General features: G+C 39.5%; 1 protein-coding gene across 1 annotated transcript in view; it reads left to right on the forward strand.

Moving 5' to 3' along the window:
• Positions 1 to 18,391, forward strand: part of dcc (DCC netrin 1 receptor) — a 264,597-nt gene that overhangs the window by 219,268 nt on the left and 26,938 nt on the right. The window contains exon 26 of the mRNA XM_084746633.1: positions 6,804 to 7,112. Within this exon, the coding sequence (XP_084602759.1) occupies positions 6,804 to 7,112 (309 nt within the window). The remainder of the gene's footprint in view (positions 1 to 6,803; positions 7,113 to 18,391) is intronic.

Here is an 18,391-nt window from a genome sequence, read left to right on the forward strand (position 1 = left end):
GTTTGTCAAAAAGCTGTGAATCTCAGCAACCATGAGAAATGTGCACAACAAATATTAGCCCCAGTAATGTGAGATTAGTTGCAGACATGGACTTAAGCTCCAGCCAGGTTTGTCACTCACACATACAACCTATTGCATCATCTCCACTGTAGATAATGCCTTGTAAAAACAACTGTCAGTGCCTGGTTTGACTCTCTGGTAGGTTAAATTTATATTTTTGGTCCAAACTTTGTTCAAAGCCTCAGAGATTTATTTTAAATTCTACTTGAGATTCTAGACTTTCCAAAGATGCCAAATATGTCTGGCTGAACTTTGGGGAAATGTTTCTAAAATGATTCTCGAGACGTGGAATATTTCCTTCTGAAGGAACGGTGCGGCCATAAAAACATTGAATCCAGGGTTTGAATATTTCATTCCAGTAAACCATATGCAGCAGCTTCAGCGAAGAACTGGAACACGATGATACACATTATACACTCTAGTGACAAATAAAGGGAAACTGAGTAAATCTGTAAATCTGTAGAGAAACAATAAATTCATAAGCTACCCCACAGAGCAGGTTGTTCACTGAATGGGTCGATGAGGATAAAGAGGATGTGAATCATGTGCTGTGGCCTTTAAAGCCACTTGATCTGAGATCAGTTGAACAGAGATGTTGGAGTGATGTGTTAGACAGCACTTCATCTCCCATCATCAAAGCACCAAATGAGAGAGGAGGGAATATCTTTCAGAGGAGTCATGTCCATGCCTCCAGTATATGGCTCCACAGACTTGGAGATTATTAGCAAAGCAGCACTGAAGATGTATGACTAAAAGCCTGTCAAGATCCATGCGGCTGGGTCCGTTGAGATGTCACTGCAGCTTGTAGGGTCACTGGGCTCGGCCCACTGTTCCCCAGAGGGCGGAGCCTGTGTGAGATAGAATGAAGGCTGCGATATTTTAACCCTAGCCACACACTAGAGGACAGGTGGTTAACCCAAACCATGATACGTAAGGTGGGGCTGAGTATCGTTTAAAAAATTATGATACCAGTACCAATATCAGTAACTTAAAAGTGATACCAGGTACTTCATTTGATACCCTTTCTTTAGTTTTGATGGCAAATCTATCAAATATGCTGCACTGGGGTTTACCATTACAGACTGTAAGGAGCTGGTAGCTGCAGGCTGTAGCTCTCATAGCCTCATTAAACTGAAGGAACCCTGTGGTGATTGACTGCGACCTAAACTATACAAATAGACATTTTTTTCTAGCTCTGGGCACAACAGGGGTCGACAGGGTTATCGTTTGACTGGAGACGTTTTGGTACTACTTGGTACTGGGTTATTTTGCTTGACACCTTAAAGGTACTGAGGACTGGTATCCAGTAACGTAACGTAACTGACAAAAAAACTATCAAAAAGATATGACTAACTGACGATGATGATGCTGTGTGATGTTCTGTTCAACTCTAACTCCAAAAAAGTTGGGATGTAAAAACAGAATGCAATGATTTGCAACTATTCAGTCGAATAGAGTACAAAGACACGAAATTTAATGTTCAAACTGATAATGTTCCAGCTTATTTCAACAAGGTAATGCCAAGACACATTCTGCACGTTATGTTACATTGCAGCAGCATGGCTGCCCCGGACTGTTGTATATCAAACTCCAAGTCGTATATCAAACTTCAACAATTAGTGCCTCAGTTCCCAAGTGTTTACTGAGTGTTGTTAAAAGAAAAGATGATGGTTGTATGGTTAAATTATCCCTTTCACTTCGATGTTGAAGAGCATTTACATGAATTTGCAGAAGAAAAGACTTCTCCACTCTGTTATAAAACCTGGAACTGAAATATCTTCACTGTTTTGTTCAGAGCTTCCTCTGCATACACTGAAAATAAAAACATAGTTAAATAAATTACCGCTCCTCTGTACTTCAAAAATATCTCCACACATGCATCAAAAAGTGTGAATTGTTCCTCTTACTGTGTGTCTAAACATAATAGCACCCTCCATTCAGCCACAGTGAGTCACCAGCAGACAACACATCTCTCCTCATTTACAACCACTCAGAGTGAGGGAGAAAAAACAACCCAGGTGTTAGTTAACAGTGTTATTTGCAGCCTTCCATTGCCGCAGGGTTGGAGATGAGGTTTGTTGTCAAATATGGTGTGTGATGGAGAGGAGATGGATGGGCAGTGCTAATGGAAGGAGGAGTGGAAGTAGATCAAGCTGGGGCTGATGGAAAAAAAAAAGAGGAGGACGCATCCTCCCTTCTCCTGTCATGTCTTTTTTGTTTATTTTAATTTGCGGTTGTCGTGTTGTCTTTTTTTTCCTCCTCTTTTTGAGTTTGTGGAATCCTCTTAGTTATCTTGAAACTATCAGAAAATGTATCCAGTCTGTCGTCTGATCCTTCAGTCACAACAACACCAGCGTGAAAAGTAGCAGATTAGGGTGGAGAGGAGACAGAGGAGGAATAATTGGGATAATCCTCTCAGGTGAAACTTTTTCTTTGCTTTTTGGATAGTTATATGTTGAAGACAATGTAGTATCTTATGCTACATCCACACTAGGGCTTGACAATATACAGACATTCTATCAATATCATGATGTGAGACTAGATACTATCTTAAATTTTGATATTGTTACATCCTGAGTTGTCTTCTCCTGTTTTTAAAGGCTGGATTACAGTTAAATGATGTAATTTTACTGAACATATTTGCCATTACCCATTTAGTCATTATATCCATATTTCTGATGATTATTGATCAAAAATCTTATAGTTTTAATGTTTTGTGAAAGCACCAATAGTCATCTCTACAACATTGTTACAATATTGATATCAAGGCATTTGATCAAAAATATTTATTTTGTCCAAATCACCCGGCCCTACTATAAAATCATCATGGTTGCGCTCTTTTAGAATGTATGGTATGTTATTTTATAGAAAACGTGTATATTGGGATATATGTTGTATACCGTGGAATAGGCCAAAAATACTGAGATATTATTTATAAGTCATATCACACAGCCCAAATCCACACTGTTATGTTTTCATTTTAAAATGAATAAGTTTTGCTACGTTTTCACCTTGTGCCCACACTACCTCAGCATTATAGGACACCTGAAACAGAGATGTTTGGCTCCGGGGTTGTCTTTCAGTCTGGGTCAGAAACACAGACCTTTGGAAGTGATGAGCCAGAGGATTGTGTCTATCAGTCTTTATGTGTCATTCCCTGATTCATCACACATTCGGCTTGCAGACGCTGTGAGGCTGGCTATCATGTGATCGCTTCAGTTTTCTGCTTTTTTATTTAGTTTTTATGCACTTTCTCTGGATGTGTACTTCTTAATGTTCATCTGCTGGTTAATCTGTGCCTCAGTGAGCTCAAACTGGACTTTGCTGTCAGCCAAGTCAACAGTCACAGCAGCCTTCTGTTGGTGTGTTCAGCCACCGTCTTTAGACACAAACAATGATGGGAAAGAAAGACAAAGAACGCAATGTGATTAACAATATTTTAATTAAGATGGTATTATCTTAGAGGATGATGTGAAGAGCAGTCTCATTTCCCTGCCTCATCAGTTTCATCCCGTTATCCTGGTATCTGAGTGCTTCCTGTTTACACTGGCTCATTCGTGACTGGTCTTGTGATATGCGATTTCAGGTGTGTTAGTATGGATGGATGGTGCCAAAACACCTGTCTGGACAGAGATCATCTTTGCTTTAAAATGGCGTTTTAAAATTAAAAAAAAAACATAGTACTGTGGATGTAGCTTAAAGCGACAGTTCTCCCAAACAATGGAAGTGTATGGTGACCAGTCATGTGTTGTGAAAACAACAGAAAAAAAAACATAAAATGCCTCCAAACTGCTTGTCTGGTGTAATCCAAGTCTCCTAAAGCCCCAACATGCCAAGTTGACCAAAAAAAAAAAAAAAAAAAAAAAAAAAAAAATTTTATTTACACCATGTTTTTAGCCTGAATCTTTACTGTAGATCCTTAGCTTGGAGCTACGTTCATGTACACGTGCACACTGTCTGAACTGTGTGTGTGTGTGTGTGTGTGTGTGTGACAGTGTGTAAAAGGAATGTCGGGACTTAAGGAGACTTGGATTATGGCAGATGAGGCATTTTATGGCTCTTTTCCAGCTCTTTTTTATGTTTGAAACTGAAAACTGGTCACCATTCACTGCTACTGTTTGGGAGATTCTGCAACACTGTTTTCCTGTGAAACTCCAGCAGTGTTTTGCAGACTAAAAAGTAAACCCAACCCTTAATCAGCATGAGGGTGAGTAGATAAAGACTGAATTTTAATTTTTGGGTGAACTATCCCTTTAAGTCGTTTTTTTTTCCTAAACTTAATTTAACCTGAACCACGAATGTGCAAGGTCAAAAAACAGCTTTATTAGTGATATGTAATGATTTAGACTTAGAAAATGATGTTCTAATGGCAGAGCAGATCAGAACACACTAATAAGTGTTGTTCAGGAAGGCAATTACAAAAAACATATTTTGCGGTTTCATTTGGAGACCACAGTGGTCCTTTCAGCTTCAAAATATTGATGAATTTTCCTTGGGCTTGGTTACCAAATATTTTTTTTGTTCACACCCTCCTAATGAGTTGAGATAATAAAAAAAGAAAACAATCTGTGAAAAAGCACAAAAAAAGTGAAAATTCCTCAAAAGCTTGTCATTTTGCTGCCAAATATTCTTGGTGTGAGTCATTGTTAAAATCTCTCACCTCGTCCTCTTCAGTCTCTTTCTCCTCCCGTGATCTACTTCCCTCCACCCCATGTTCCCTCCATCTTCAAGTGGCTCTCACGCCCCCCCGCCCCCCCACCCCCCCCCCCCACCCCCGCAGCTTTTCCTCTCATTTTTTTCCTCTTGTCTCAGCTGCTTAATGAACACATAGTGACTCTACATGTAATTACTGGCTGTCTGCTCTCCCCCATGTTCCCTCTGATCAGACTGGCTGTAGCTACATGGGGAGTTCATTTCTCATGTCTCATCAGAGGCATGTTTCTGCACACAGTCGGGAGATTTTTTTTTTTTCCTCCCTCTTTTCTCCGGCAGGAAACTCTCCTTCCTCTTCTTTTTTTCTGTCTCTCACATGTTTCTCTGACAAGATAAAATGGGACTTCTCTCAGTGTGAAGATATTCAGCCAACACAGGAACGCCAGCGAGAAACTTCACACTCAACAAGGAAAATGAACAAGACTGCAAACCTGGCAGAATTCACACTTGAGTTCTAACAGGTTTTAAAAATCATTTCAGTGTGTAAATGACAACATATGTAAGAAAAAACTGCAAAAAACAAAGACAAGCAGGGCTGAAAAAACATTAAAATTAATAAAACCAACACTCTTATTCCATTTTTTTTTTTTGTGAAAATGTATTCTTTACGGGGTTATATATATGAAATATATTTTGATTTGCCCTATTTCTAAACTTGCTTTGTGCCAGAAAAAAAAACAAAAAAACATTTCAATTTAAATATTTGGTACAAGCCTTAAAAATCTAAAACTACATGTCAGCTCTGTAGCCCTTCTAAATCAAAGCTAAATTATGGTTTAAAAATGTGTATTTTGATTAACATTAAGAGAACTCTGAGACAAATAAAAAATAAAATGACTGCTCACTGCAACTATGCTGTGAAATGTAAAAGTGCAGCATTTTATCAACTCTGTCAGCTCTCAGCTATGTCAGATTTTCCATCTGACAGTGTCTCATGGATGATCCACACAGACAACACGTGTTTTGGCTTGGCGTGGTATACACACTGTCGAAAAATTAAATGAAGCTACTTCACTGGGGCTGGAAAAAGGATACTAAAAGACACCACCCACCCCAGCCACAGCCTGTTCACCCTGCTGCTGTCTGGCAAGAGATACAGAAGTATCCACTGTTGTACCACCAGACTGCACAGCAGCTTCTTTTCTGAGGCTGTGAGACTTATTCATTCATCCTCATCTATAAATAAAAGTTTTTTTATGACTTATTGTTTATTCAATTACTGAAAAGGGGGGAGGGCACAAGAGCAGTGTTTGCCTCAGCCCTCAAAATGACTAAATCCGATTAGTTCTTCATGGTTCTTTCCTGCAACTTGATTGGTTGCTGTCTGATTGGTCCAGACAAAGTGGATCCGGGGAATTAAGTTAACTGAGTTAACTTTAGGTGATTCAGGAAATTAAGAGTAATTAATTGTTTGGTGGATTTACACTTTTTAAATAACAGACTTTTTATTCTTTGGGCATGGGGGAAGCTTTCTGTCAAGAATTTGTAGTCAATGGCCTCAAGTCCAAGTGATGCTGGGTCCAAGACTTTTTTAGATTTTGTCAAATCGAGTCTAAAGTCATGAAATTTGTGTCCACATCATGTGACACCAGTCCACACCTCTGGTAGAAGGTGCTTGCAGACTTTACATTGACACTCCTGGCAGAAACACATTTTCAGAGCTCGGCCTTCCTGCAACAACAGTAATTTACACAATTGTGGCACATTTTCTCAGAATAATACTGTCTACATCAAAGCAGGAGCTGGCTATGAAAAAACACTGAAGGTTTTTCTTGCAGAATATTTCTACGTTTGAAGTTCCGTCTGTTTGTTTTTTCAGTTTATACAATGTTTTCTGTCTTTTCTCCAAATGAGTGCTTGCTTTTTACGAATGACACTGTGATTCAGAATAATTGGATTTTTTTTGTCTTTTGTCCTTCCCTATCTCTGTCCCCATTCTTTCTCTTCTCCCATCCTCAAATCCACCCATAACATCTTTCATCTCTTTTCATCCTCCCAACAATTCTTTTTATCCCTCACCTCCTCCTCAGCGATGCCTTCAGACTCTGCCACCAATCCACTCCTCCAGCAGCAGCCTCCACCCCAGACGGCCGCTCCCCTCCTCCCCGGCTCGTCCGCCCCGCCTGGAGAGCACGTCCCCGGGGTCGGCCCTGTCCCGGGGGCACCCGCCACTGTCGCCGCAGCTGCAGCTGATGAGGCCCAGGGCGGGAGCAGTCGGACCATCCCGACAGCCTGTGTACGGCCAACCCACCCGCTACGAAGCTTCACCAACCCGCTGCTGCCACCGCCAATGGGGACCATCGACCCCAAGGTGTACACGTCCATGATGCCACAGTCCAGTGAGTTCAGCTGATTGTCTTTGATCCTCTTTATTCAGGTCAAGTGTGATGTTACGTAACATAATCTATACTCACGTGACATAACATGAGACATAACGTGACAAGACTTAATGTTAACTATTTTATCGTGATGTGACATAATGTGACATGATCTTACATGACATGACACAACTTGACATGACAGGACAAAACATGACATGATGCAACATAACAAGGTATCAACAATATGACATGATGTGATGTTATGTGACATGACATAATGTGACATAGCAGTGGGTTAAGGTTGAAAACCAGTATGACAATGCTGAAATTGTAACATAACAAACATCACATAACTTGACATAATGTGATATGATGTTATGTGACATGAAATAATGTGACATAGCAGTGGGTGAAGGCTGAAAACCAGTATATCAATGCCAAAATCATAAGATATCAGACATCACATAACATGACATAACATGACATGACACAATGTGATATGATGTAACATGACATGACATAATGTGACATTGCAGTGCGTTAAGGAGGGAAGCCAGTATTTCAACGCTGAAACTGTAACACGAAGTAACATCATATGACGTGACATGACATGACATAATGTGATATGATTTAATGTGCCATGACATAATGTGACACAGCAGTGGATTAAGGATGAAAACCAGTATGTCAGTGCCAAAATTGTAACATGACAAACAAGACATGACGTGATATGGCGCTACATGACAAGACATAATGTAACACAGCAGTAGGTTAAAGATGAAAACTGTCATATGACATAACGCCACATTACATGACATGCCATAAGGTGACATAACCTGAGCAATTACTATCATGGCAGAAAGCCGAGGTCATAACTGAACTGTGTTCAGCTGCAGTTCTTCTAATGCCCACTAGTTGCTGCTTCAAGAGTCAGTGAACAAATCCCAACTTCATTCAACAAACACAAACCCAGTACCCAGTACTCAGTACAGTTTTTACACGAGTTCAGCTCTCAGGAGAGACGTGTCCTTGTTCTCTGTACACCTTGGTAGCAAATTCATAGAAACCCTGCATTTGCTTTTTATGACTTCATCATGTTGTTGACTAAAATGATGAATTGTTCCTTGGTTTGGACTCATGTATAAATCTTAATTAACATACATTTCTTCAGACACTGTTAACTTAAGTAATGAAACACTAATGTTTAGATGATTACAGTGCTGCTTGTGTTCTAGCCATTTTTCCTGCATCAAGGTATTTGTCCAATACCCTGAGGTTTGATAATTCATCAAGCAGTTTTATTACATTCCTGCCAAGTCATGTATCTTCACTATAAAAAAAAAAAAAAAAAAAACTTTCACTGACCTCCCAGTAGAAAACATCCCCATCGTAGACTGGAGTTTTTCCTTTATCTTTAATTCAGTGCGTTCCATGAAATACTAACAGCCTGGCCTCACTCCACAGCTGAAAGGAAAACAAGAAAAAAAGGGAGGTTTATCACACACAGCGACAAAAACTATATATTTTTTAAAAAATCCCCCCGCCCGGTTCCAGCCTGCTCCTGAAGCTCTGGTTTACTGTTGATTGTTTTGTCGGATTCCAGTGACTCTTTGTTTAAGCTGGATTCGCTCTGCTGAGCGTCTGCACTTGTTTAATATTTTATTCAGAGAAGTTAAATGTGTTAGCCTCAGGCTGCTACACGGTGGTGTGTGTGTGTGTGTGTGTGTGTGTGTGTGTGTGTGTGTGTGTGTGTGTGTGTGTGTTTGTAGAAAGATACACTGTAACTGGCCTTGACACTAGCCAGAGGGTTGGATCTGATCTGGACTGACCCCCCCTCTGTTTTCTCTCTCCTTCTGTTACCTGTCTATCTGTCCATATGTCCACCTCTCTCTCCCTCTCACACACACTCTTTCAAGGAGGTTTTCTATTTGACCAAACATCCTCCCACATGAAAATCCGACCCTATGCAGCTGTCCTTTGTCTTTTTTAGCCGTGGTAGCGATGACAGTCTCAGGTGGTCACCACTTTAGACTGAAATATCTTGACATATATCGGGTGAGTTGCATTGAAATGTGACGTATATATCAGCGTTGCCTAGCAGATGAAAACTATTGACATTGTTGATCTATTTCTCCAGAACCAGCATTAATTCAGTTCATGATCAAAGCCTTGGTTACAGACCTCTGAACTGTAGCCTGCTTGGTTGGAGAAGCAACTGACCAATCACAGCCTTTCAAATAACACTGAAGGTCCAGTGTGTAATGTTCATGGGGATTTATTTTGGCAAAAATGGAATGTAATATTCACTGGTATGTTTTAATCACCTAAAAATAAATGTGTTTTCATTATCTTAGAATGAGTCATGTCAGGATAGAAGACAGGAATAAACTTAATGAAGGCCAGCAGATGAATATCAGCTTGAAAAAAGAACAGCCTTGTGAGTTTCATTCACTACAAACATAAAACACGAATCTCACATTTTATTATTTTCAGCAAAGTTATACAGTGACCCGTGAACTCGTGCATGAAAATGATCTGTGATTCATTTTAATGAGTTTCGCAACTATTTTTAAAAAGCAGAATTTTTTTTTTGTTTCTAAAACCAAAAGATTCAAGTTTTTCAAAATAAAAAGCTAATTATTTCAAAAGATTGAAGTCTCAGAACTTTTTTGTAGTTTATATCAAAACTTCAGAATTCAATCTAAAAATTATATTCCCTGAAATAATGTTTTTTCAACTTTTTTGCAGTGTAGGAATGAAAAATTATATATTATATCTTTATACAGCTTGTAATATATAGAATTTATACATAAACAGGTTTTTTGCAATGACCAATTAAAAGTGGTTAACACTTGTGACAAAGATAGTAATACAGTCAAAATACTTTACAACTTAACAATAAATTGTTATCCAAAATTTTACCAGGGCACCAGTAAAACCAGTATTTTTAATGATTATAAATAACCATTAATAAATAAATAAATACATAAATAAAAAAGAAAATACATGTTAAGAGAAATTACCAGGGGTGGAAGTAACTAATTACAGTTACTCAAGTTGCTGTAATTAAGTAGTCTTTTTGAGTACTTGTACTTTTATAAGCAGATTTTCAAGTTTGTACTTTTACTTCCACTTAAGTATTCATTACACCATGCAACCTACTTAGTTACTTTCAAAATCATAAGTGAGTACTGAGTGCAAGTTGAATTAATGTCCAAACCTTTCATTTACATATTTGTAGTACCACTTTCATGTAATTGGTGGTAATTACAAAGTAACATGTTTGAAATGTCTCTGAATTTACCTGCAAATTACCCCCAGATTTCATAATAAATATGTGATCATTTGCAAGTGTTGTTTTTAATGCAAGTGGGTGCTTTGAAATTAACTGCAAACACCCACTACATGAAAAGGGTACTTGCTAATTATCACATAACTAACCATGAAATCTAAGGGTTATTTCTAAGAAATTTCAAATATATTACTTTGTAATTACCACCTATTTATCATGAAATTGTGGGACCAAAGTAACTAATGTTCTGAGTAGTTTTTGAGATGAGTACTTTGTATTTTTACTTATTATTATTACTTATTGTAGTATTTTTCTAGCACCAGTACTTTTACTTACAATATTTGAGTAATGTAACAGTGCTTGTACTTGGCAGCAGGTTTTCAGTACTTTCCCCGCCGAATTACCCACAAATTACCCCAAACATTTCATGTTAAGTATGCATGACAATGACACAAATTTGTGGGTCATTTCTAAGAAATTTCTAATATGTTGTTTTATAATTACCACCTCCTACATGAAAATGGTGTTTGCTAATTAATACATACTTTACCATAACTATTGGGGGTAATTTGTGTGTAATTTCTAAGAAACTTCAAATATTTTACTTGGTAATTACTACATATTTACCATGAAATTCTGGGAGCTGGAAATTGAAGTGTTACCCAGTTTGCATTATCTTCTATAAAAAAAAGTGTTCAAATTGGAAAATACTGTATACGACAACATAGATGCTGATACCAGTATAGGCAAATATAGCAGTTTATAGACCAAAGATCAGTCCATTTTTTTCTTTATTTTTATGTACTTCCATACATCTCAACATAAAGTGCGTTGGTACGGTGTTGTTGTTATTGTTCTTTATTTTCTTTTGTCTTTCTGTCCCTTTATATTCCTCTCTTCCTGTATGTTTTTTTTTAGATCTTTTGAATCTTTTATTCCTCTCCTCCTGTTGCTTATCCTGTCATTCTCTCTTTGATCGCCTGCAGCAGTGTGAACAGAAAATAAAACACTCGCCTACAGTACAAATGATCCCTGGACACTATGTGTGTGTGTAGGTGTATTAGTTGTGTGTTGCTGCTGTCTGTAGGTGTGTATCACCTCTGTACGTGTGTGTATGTGTGGGCGGGTGTATATAGTTCCATTATGGTTCTGTTTACACGCCCAGGTGGCCTCAGATTAACATTGATTTTCAGCTCCTGGAAACCTTTTGCTCTGAAATAGCGAGCCTGCGGCGACGCTCGGCTCGACTCCCAGAGACCCCCCGCTCACCCTGTGACCCACCCACCCCCTCCTTCCCCAACACAGAGCCTCAGAGCCGGGCAGCGTATACCTCCACCATCCCTCTCCTCCTCCTCCTCCTCCTCTCCATCTCTCTATCAAGGAGGGAAAAAAACAGACTTGTGAGTGATGGCGTTTCATGTTCATTGTTGGTCTTGTTTGTGTGTTTATCCGGGCTCGAATGACTCCCTCGGTGGAAAGAATGAGATGTTTTCATGGTTTAATTGGATTGTTGTGGAGAGAGGGAGAAGGAGTGAGAGAAAGGAGGGACCAGAACAGACTGAGGACTGATACTCAAGTTTGTAAGATTGATAGAGAGCAGCAGGAGAGAGAGTATAGTTCTTCTTCCAGTATGCCTCATGTTGGATCAAGTGTTGAAAAGAGTCCAGTAAAGAAAGCTTTAATTTTTCTTTTATTGGACACATTTGCAAAATATATTTTGTTAGTTTTCCTACTAGGAATGCCAAAAGACCTGATACTTCAATACGAAGTCGCTGCCAAAATTCTGAAACATGTCAGGGCTTGTTTTTTCACAGTACCGGAGATGCAATTCTTCCTGACCTGACAGACACAGCAGACATGCCAACATGTGGTGTAATCTGCATTTAAAAGCCAAAAGAAGTAGAAAACACAGTGGAACAACAACTACACCTGTAAGATAGCAACGTGTACAGCTGCAGCCACAGCTCTGCCTCAGCTCATCCGAATGAAAAGCAGCAAACAGAGACGTCTATGGAAGTAGGCGTCTAAGTCTGTGCTTGAGGTGGATCATCAAGGATTAATACTTAAGTCGCAATAATCAGTATTTAAACGGTGCCATCAAACTTTTCAAATGAAAGGAGGAAACAAAGTCTGTGAAAGGAAAAAGGGAGTTTTTCTTCTCAACACATTACACGTTAGAAAACTGTTGCTGAAAACGTGAAAACTCTGACAGCTATATTGTACTGAATTGTGGCGTTAGACTGCTAAAGTGTTCACAATTTCTGTGTTCAGGATTTTTCTGGGTGGGTCTGAAACATGATGATGAGCTGGAGCCATGATCCCCCAACACTGTATAAGCCCTACGAGCCAGCTCACGGACGACACTGCCCACCACCCGTACCTTCAGCGACTCTCTCAGTCCAAATCAGCCCAGCCGGTCACTTCAGCTCACTTCAGTTCCAACAACCCGACACTGAAGAAAAAAAACAAACCATTCTGTCCCCGTCCTCCAGGCCTAGTAGCTTAAACGTGTCTGGACATGTCTAATAAAGCTGCTGGATGGAGTGTCCGTGTTTCAGGTCACTTTCAGGTTGTAGTGGTGTTTGACACTGAGACAGCAGAGAGGACACACCACCAGTGTTTCAGAGCGCAGACAACCGGCCTTTTTCATGATTTTGAGATCTAATTTTACTCAGCTTTTTTTAATCATTCAAATTTGACTGGGTAGTTAATAACACATGTTTCTGTGGCGTGACAAACTCAGAAAATACATTTATTGTGGCTTTACAGGGTCTTTAAAAGGCACAAGGCAGATCGCAGTGATTTTAGCATTTAACCAAAGCCACAATTTTCTTCAATCTCAACCAAGTGCTTTAGAAGCCTGAAAAAGAGGTGCGCCGGTATTCAGTCAGCCAACTCAAATGGAACAGATTATTATGTGGATGTCGAATATGATCTTGCACCACATTTTTTCAAGTACTTTTGAGGATTTATATATTAAAAATGCTTCATTCACAACATACTCTTTGCACAGCAACATACAACAACCATATAGCCAAATGCCTCACCTGAAAGCTCACTTATGCCAGTGCTGCTTGTTATATGTTTGAAGTGCATCAGAATGGATGAAACCCTGGAATTGTGGGCGCTATACTTTTCTTACACAGTATAGACCTACACATGTTGGCTGCTGTTTTATTTAAATTCACTCTTCATACATCGTTACTGTCTTTCGCAGCTATCCAACAATAAAGAGCACCGTTCGGAAGAATTCATCAGTTATTTTAGTCCAGGTCTTCCCACTACTGTGGGCGGTGAAGGAAAGAGAGCACTCAGACAACTTTAACTCCCAGCAGCAGAAGCAGCCCCTCAGCTGTAGGGCTCTTTGCTGACAATTGTTCTCCTACTGTATGAAAAGTGGTGGTTTGCGGGTTGGGTCAAGTACAAGTGGTTGAGTAACACACATTCATGCAGGTCTGGGTGTGCAGACTGGCTTTGATAAAGGGAAAGTTCACCCCCAAATCAAAAATATATATTCTTCCGTAGATATCGTCCATAGAGATGTCTGCCTTCTCTCCAATATAATGGGACTAGATGGCGCTCGGCTTGTGGTGCTCATAGCCTAACAAAAGGAATGACTTTCTTTCATGCAGAAAAGAAAGAGGTTCCGGTAGATTCTACTGCAGAAAGAGAGTAGTTCTTACATAAAACTGCCCACAACAAGGTCTGCGGATTATCTTGAGTAACTGGGTTACGATTTTTGGAAAGACACACTGGTTTTGAATTTTTCAAATGTATTTTTTGGTGCTTTGAGCACCACAGGCTGAGTGCCATCTAGTCCCATTATACTGGAGAGAAGGCAGACATCTATACAGCTGATAACTCTGCAACTCACCACAAAAAATCTAAATGGGTAAATAGTACTATAGGCCAAAGGAAAAAATCTATATTTTTGATTTGAGGGTGAACTGTCGCTTTAAAAAAATCCTGACCCACGCATCACTAATGGAGAAAGATTATTCTTAAAAGCCATGAAAGGTTCCGTAAAACACAGTACATGAGCGTTATTAACAATGCTGATGTTCACATTCATTAGTTGCAGTTCAGTTTACCATTTACCAAAAACATTAGCATGTTCAGTGAACACAGCTTTAGCGTGTTCATGCACATCGCTGCTTCTCAGTGTAGGAGAACTCTGACAGTCAGAGTGTTTAAGTGCATGGAGCTGTGTTCACAAATCCTTATCTATATTAACATGGATAAAACATCGAATGGCAGATCAGCTTTCCCTATACTGTGAGCGTTGTAAAACGATGCTAACAACACTGCTATCGATTTTTTGTTACCATAACTACAGTCATTTTCACAGGTTCCTTTTAATACAGCACAGCAACATTAGGTAGTGTTGTGAACTCAGATAGGACCCAAATGCAGGACACGGACAGAGTGATGTTGATAACAAAAGAGTTTTTATTTTTACTTTGGGTCTGGATGAGGAACTGATGTCAGAGAACGCTATTACATTTTAAAATAATGCAAATTAAAGACTCAAATATGGGACAAATAAAAATACAATCATGCTGCTGCTATAAAAACAGAGTTTGAATTAAAATAAATATTATCAGCAACTTGAGTTTCTGAGCTTGAGCTGGAGCAAAGGTTTTTTTTTTTTTTCCAGCCCTCCTCATTTTAGATACATTTTTAAACTGAGACCTTCTTCTTCTTCTTTTAAATCCAGCCTCCAAAGCCCATCAGCAGAGTAAAGTATGATAGTGGGCACTCACTCACCTAAATTGGCCCGAATGCGCGCTTTAATGCTGGAAGCTGTAATGGGATTGTCTGACTCGATGTCTGATACTGGCAAAAGACATTTCAGCCACAGCTGGAGGCAGACGCAGAGGCAGCCGTGATGGATGTTTTAAAGTGTGCGCCTTCATCTCGCCTCATAGGCCACGCGTTATTGCCAATGAGAAGCTTTAAGATTGTTTTAAATGGTTATCTGTAGTTTTTAGACAATCACGTAAGGACAGAGGTAAAAAAAAAATTATAGTCGTTTTCAAATCGAACACTTGGCTTTTTATTTTCTTGCGGCTACAATGTTCATTATCTCACACTATGCAAAAGTCTCACCAGTTTGTCCCGAGGGCAGCACAAGAAAGGTCAGCTGGTCACAAAAAAATCATTATGAAAAGGAACACAAACTGAAAAAATAAAACAGATTGGCCAAATAATTCAGTCAAGTAATTATTAAATCATCCTGCTGAAGGTGTTGAGCAGAGCAGCAGGTGGAAAATCTTCTGACCTGTTAATACCTGCCTCATGTCAAGAAGGTGAGATAGCAGATAGACGGGAAAAAAAGATTATTTTTCAAAAGATTTGAAAGCTTTGGGCTTGACGGAGCTGTGGAGAGGAGGAGAGCTGGTTTTCAATCTGCGGTTTGATCAGACAGAATCTGAAAAATGTTAAAAAGACGGTGAAGTGGTCGGAATGTGCACTGAGACTGTAATACACCTGCCGTTTGCAGACTTTGTGCACTGGTTTTACCATTCAGATCACACAGTTTGATGCAGTTCTAGTCCCATTTCTCTGAAAGCCCACTTCTGGAATGACGAGTAGGGAATCCAAATTAAAAGATACTATGTTCATAATCCATTCATCAAATGTTTGTCATAGTGAGTCAAAAGGTGATACAGGGAGTCAAAATTATGAGACACAATCAATCAGGGTTCGACATTAACCATGGCCCAGTGGTTACTCCATGGCCACCAAATATGCCATGTCTTTTGTGCCTTTTAGTTCAACGTTCTGCAAAAACTGTGAATGACACTCAACAAACATGTAGAAAATGAACAGAAGCAGTAGTTTAAGTGGCAACAGTAAGTCATGTCCTGCAGTGTGTTGCCAGTTTCCTCAACCAGCCAAAAAGTCTAACTCACTTTTAATCTGAAACAATCCCATCAGGACACACGACATCACAGTTCATAGGAAAAGTGGACACAAGTATCACGGATTAAGGAAAACTGTTAAATTGCATGTAATTGCCTTTTTTTTGCATTGCTTTCACATTTGAGCTACCAAAAATGTACATATTAGGGGCTTTGTGGCCAGTGGAGATGTCTATCTCTGCCAAAAGACAGTTTTGCATAGATCCACACGTTGATATTCTGCTATAAAGGAAAAAACACCCTGCCTGGTTTGTGTTTCTCTATATCAATCACATTTTTCTTGGGCGGAGCTAAGCCCAGGATGCAGTGACCAGTTTCCCTATAAAACAGCACCAGGGCAGCTGGTGCACATAGGGAAGTGAGCCTGGGCATTAAAATGTCTAAATCTCTGAAAAAGAAAAGGTAATTTCTGCAACCTTGTTTGCATTTGTACCACAAGTGACTCAGGTGCTAATTTGGCATTTTTAGCATGTAAACTGTGGCTCAAAGGTAGGTAGCAAATGCCGCAATGCCAGCTGAATCCAAGCAACCAATGGCGGGCAAAGGCAATGGCAGCTACTCAAAATTCAAACTTAAATCAAGATCATCTATACTAAATCAGAATCAGGAGAAATTGTGAAATCTTATGTCAATATTTTCACTTTTAATTTAAGAGGTTTAAGGACTAGTGTATAGGATTTAGTGGCATGTAGTGGTAAGGTTGTAGATTGCAACCAATTTAATACTGCTTACCTGGTGAGTACATTTATTTTTTTTTATCTCTTCCTAAATTCACAATAAATGAACACAATACTGAGTTATGTGGCACATGAATAAAAATACTACTTTTTGCCCAACTGGAAAGGTAAAGGTGCAAGTTTGGAAAGTACTGAGAGTTACTTTCCAAAAGTTCACTAACCCCTAACCACTCAGCCTGTCTGTGCACGTGTCTGTCTGAACGATGAGAGAGCAGCTCATTGGTGAGGCAGACAGGTGCACAGACAGACAGGCCAACATCAAACAGACAGGCAGACAGACAGAAAATAAGAATCAGATAAAACAGGCAGACAAAGAAACAGCAGACTCCTGTGTAGAGCAGAGGAGATGTTGGCTCTCTCCCTCCAGACACACGATGTCTCCTCAAAGACACTTTTCATCTTTAACTGTATTTACTTCAAACCGTCCTCAGGATCAATAACCCCGCCCCCTCCATCCTCACCTCCTATCGCTGTAAATCTTTCCATCTTTGCCTTCGACCCAGAAACAGAGACAGACACTGCTGATGTGACCCCCGGCGGGCATTTCACACCTCCACTCCAGCTTGTCTGGTAAATATATCCACCTTTCTGAGCAGCCCCCCCCCAACACCCCCATCCCTCTCTGACAAACCCCCCCGAGGGTGAGCCAGGCAGCGTGAAAACTGTCTTTTATGGCTTTCTCCACTGTGGATGTGTAACCTTTGCTTCAGCTCTCTACTGCTGCAGCTCATTGTGTTTTTCCACAAAGTGTTTTTTTTTTTTTTTGTTCTTTCTGGAGCTCAGTTCAGTTTGGATTCGGTCTGACAGCAGCGTGCTGAGAAGTCATACAAACACATTTGGTTCTGCTTCATTTTGAAATGAAGCTGGCGGGGATTTCTACACCACATTTACCATCATACAGTCATTGAGAGCCACCCAAGGTCAGTGTTACTGTGAAAATAAAGAGCTGGGACTGAAAGATACAGACTCAAAGTCTCCAGCCACTCCAGCAACCTTGTAAGGTCATGATACCCCACACAACAAACACTTTGGATAGATGAAAAATTAAGAAACACATAAATATTTTTAGGTCTGTACTACTCCTGTCGCAAAAAATAAAATCTGATGGTGGACCAGTTCACATTGTGTAAATGACAAATACTTTAAAAATGAGTTCCAGTGCAATTATGAATTACCTGTTTTAAAAAAAATGTAGTCAGTAACCTGACCCCTGTATCATAATATTAAAGTAATGTAACTTCATTCCCCATAGTTACTTTTAGTTTACCTCAATGACAAATATGGTGAAACTGTTTAACCTAATATAAGAAGCAACGGTTGATCTGTGTAGCTAAATGTTAGCAG

The sequence above is a fragment of the Lutjanus erythropterus genome, chromosome 20 (genome assembly GCF_056507025.1).
Source record: "Lutjanus erythropterus isolate fLutEry1 chromosome 20, fLutEry1.hap2, whole genome shotgun sequence".
Classification (NCBI taxonomy): Eukaryota; Metazoa; Chordata; class Actinopteri; order Lutjaniformes; family Lutjanidae; genus Lutjanus; species Lutjanus erythropterus.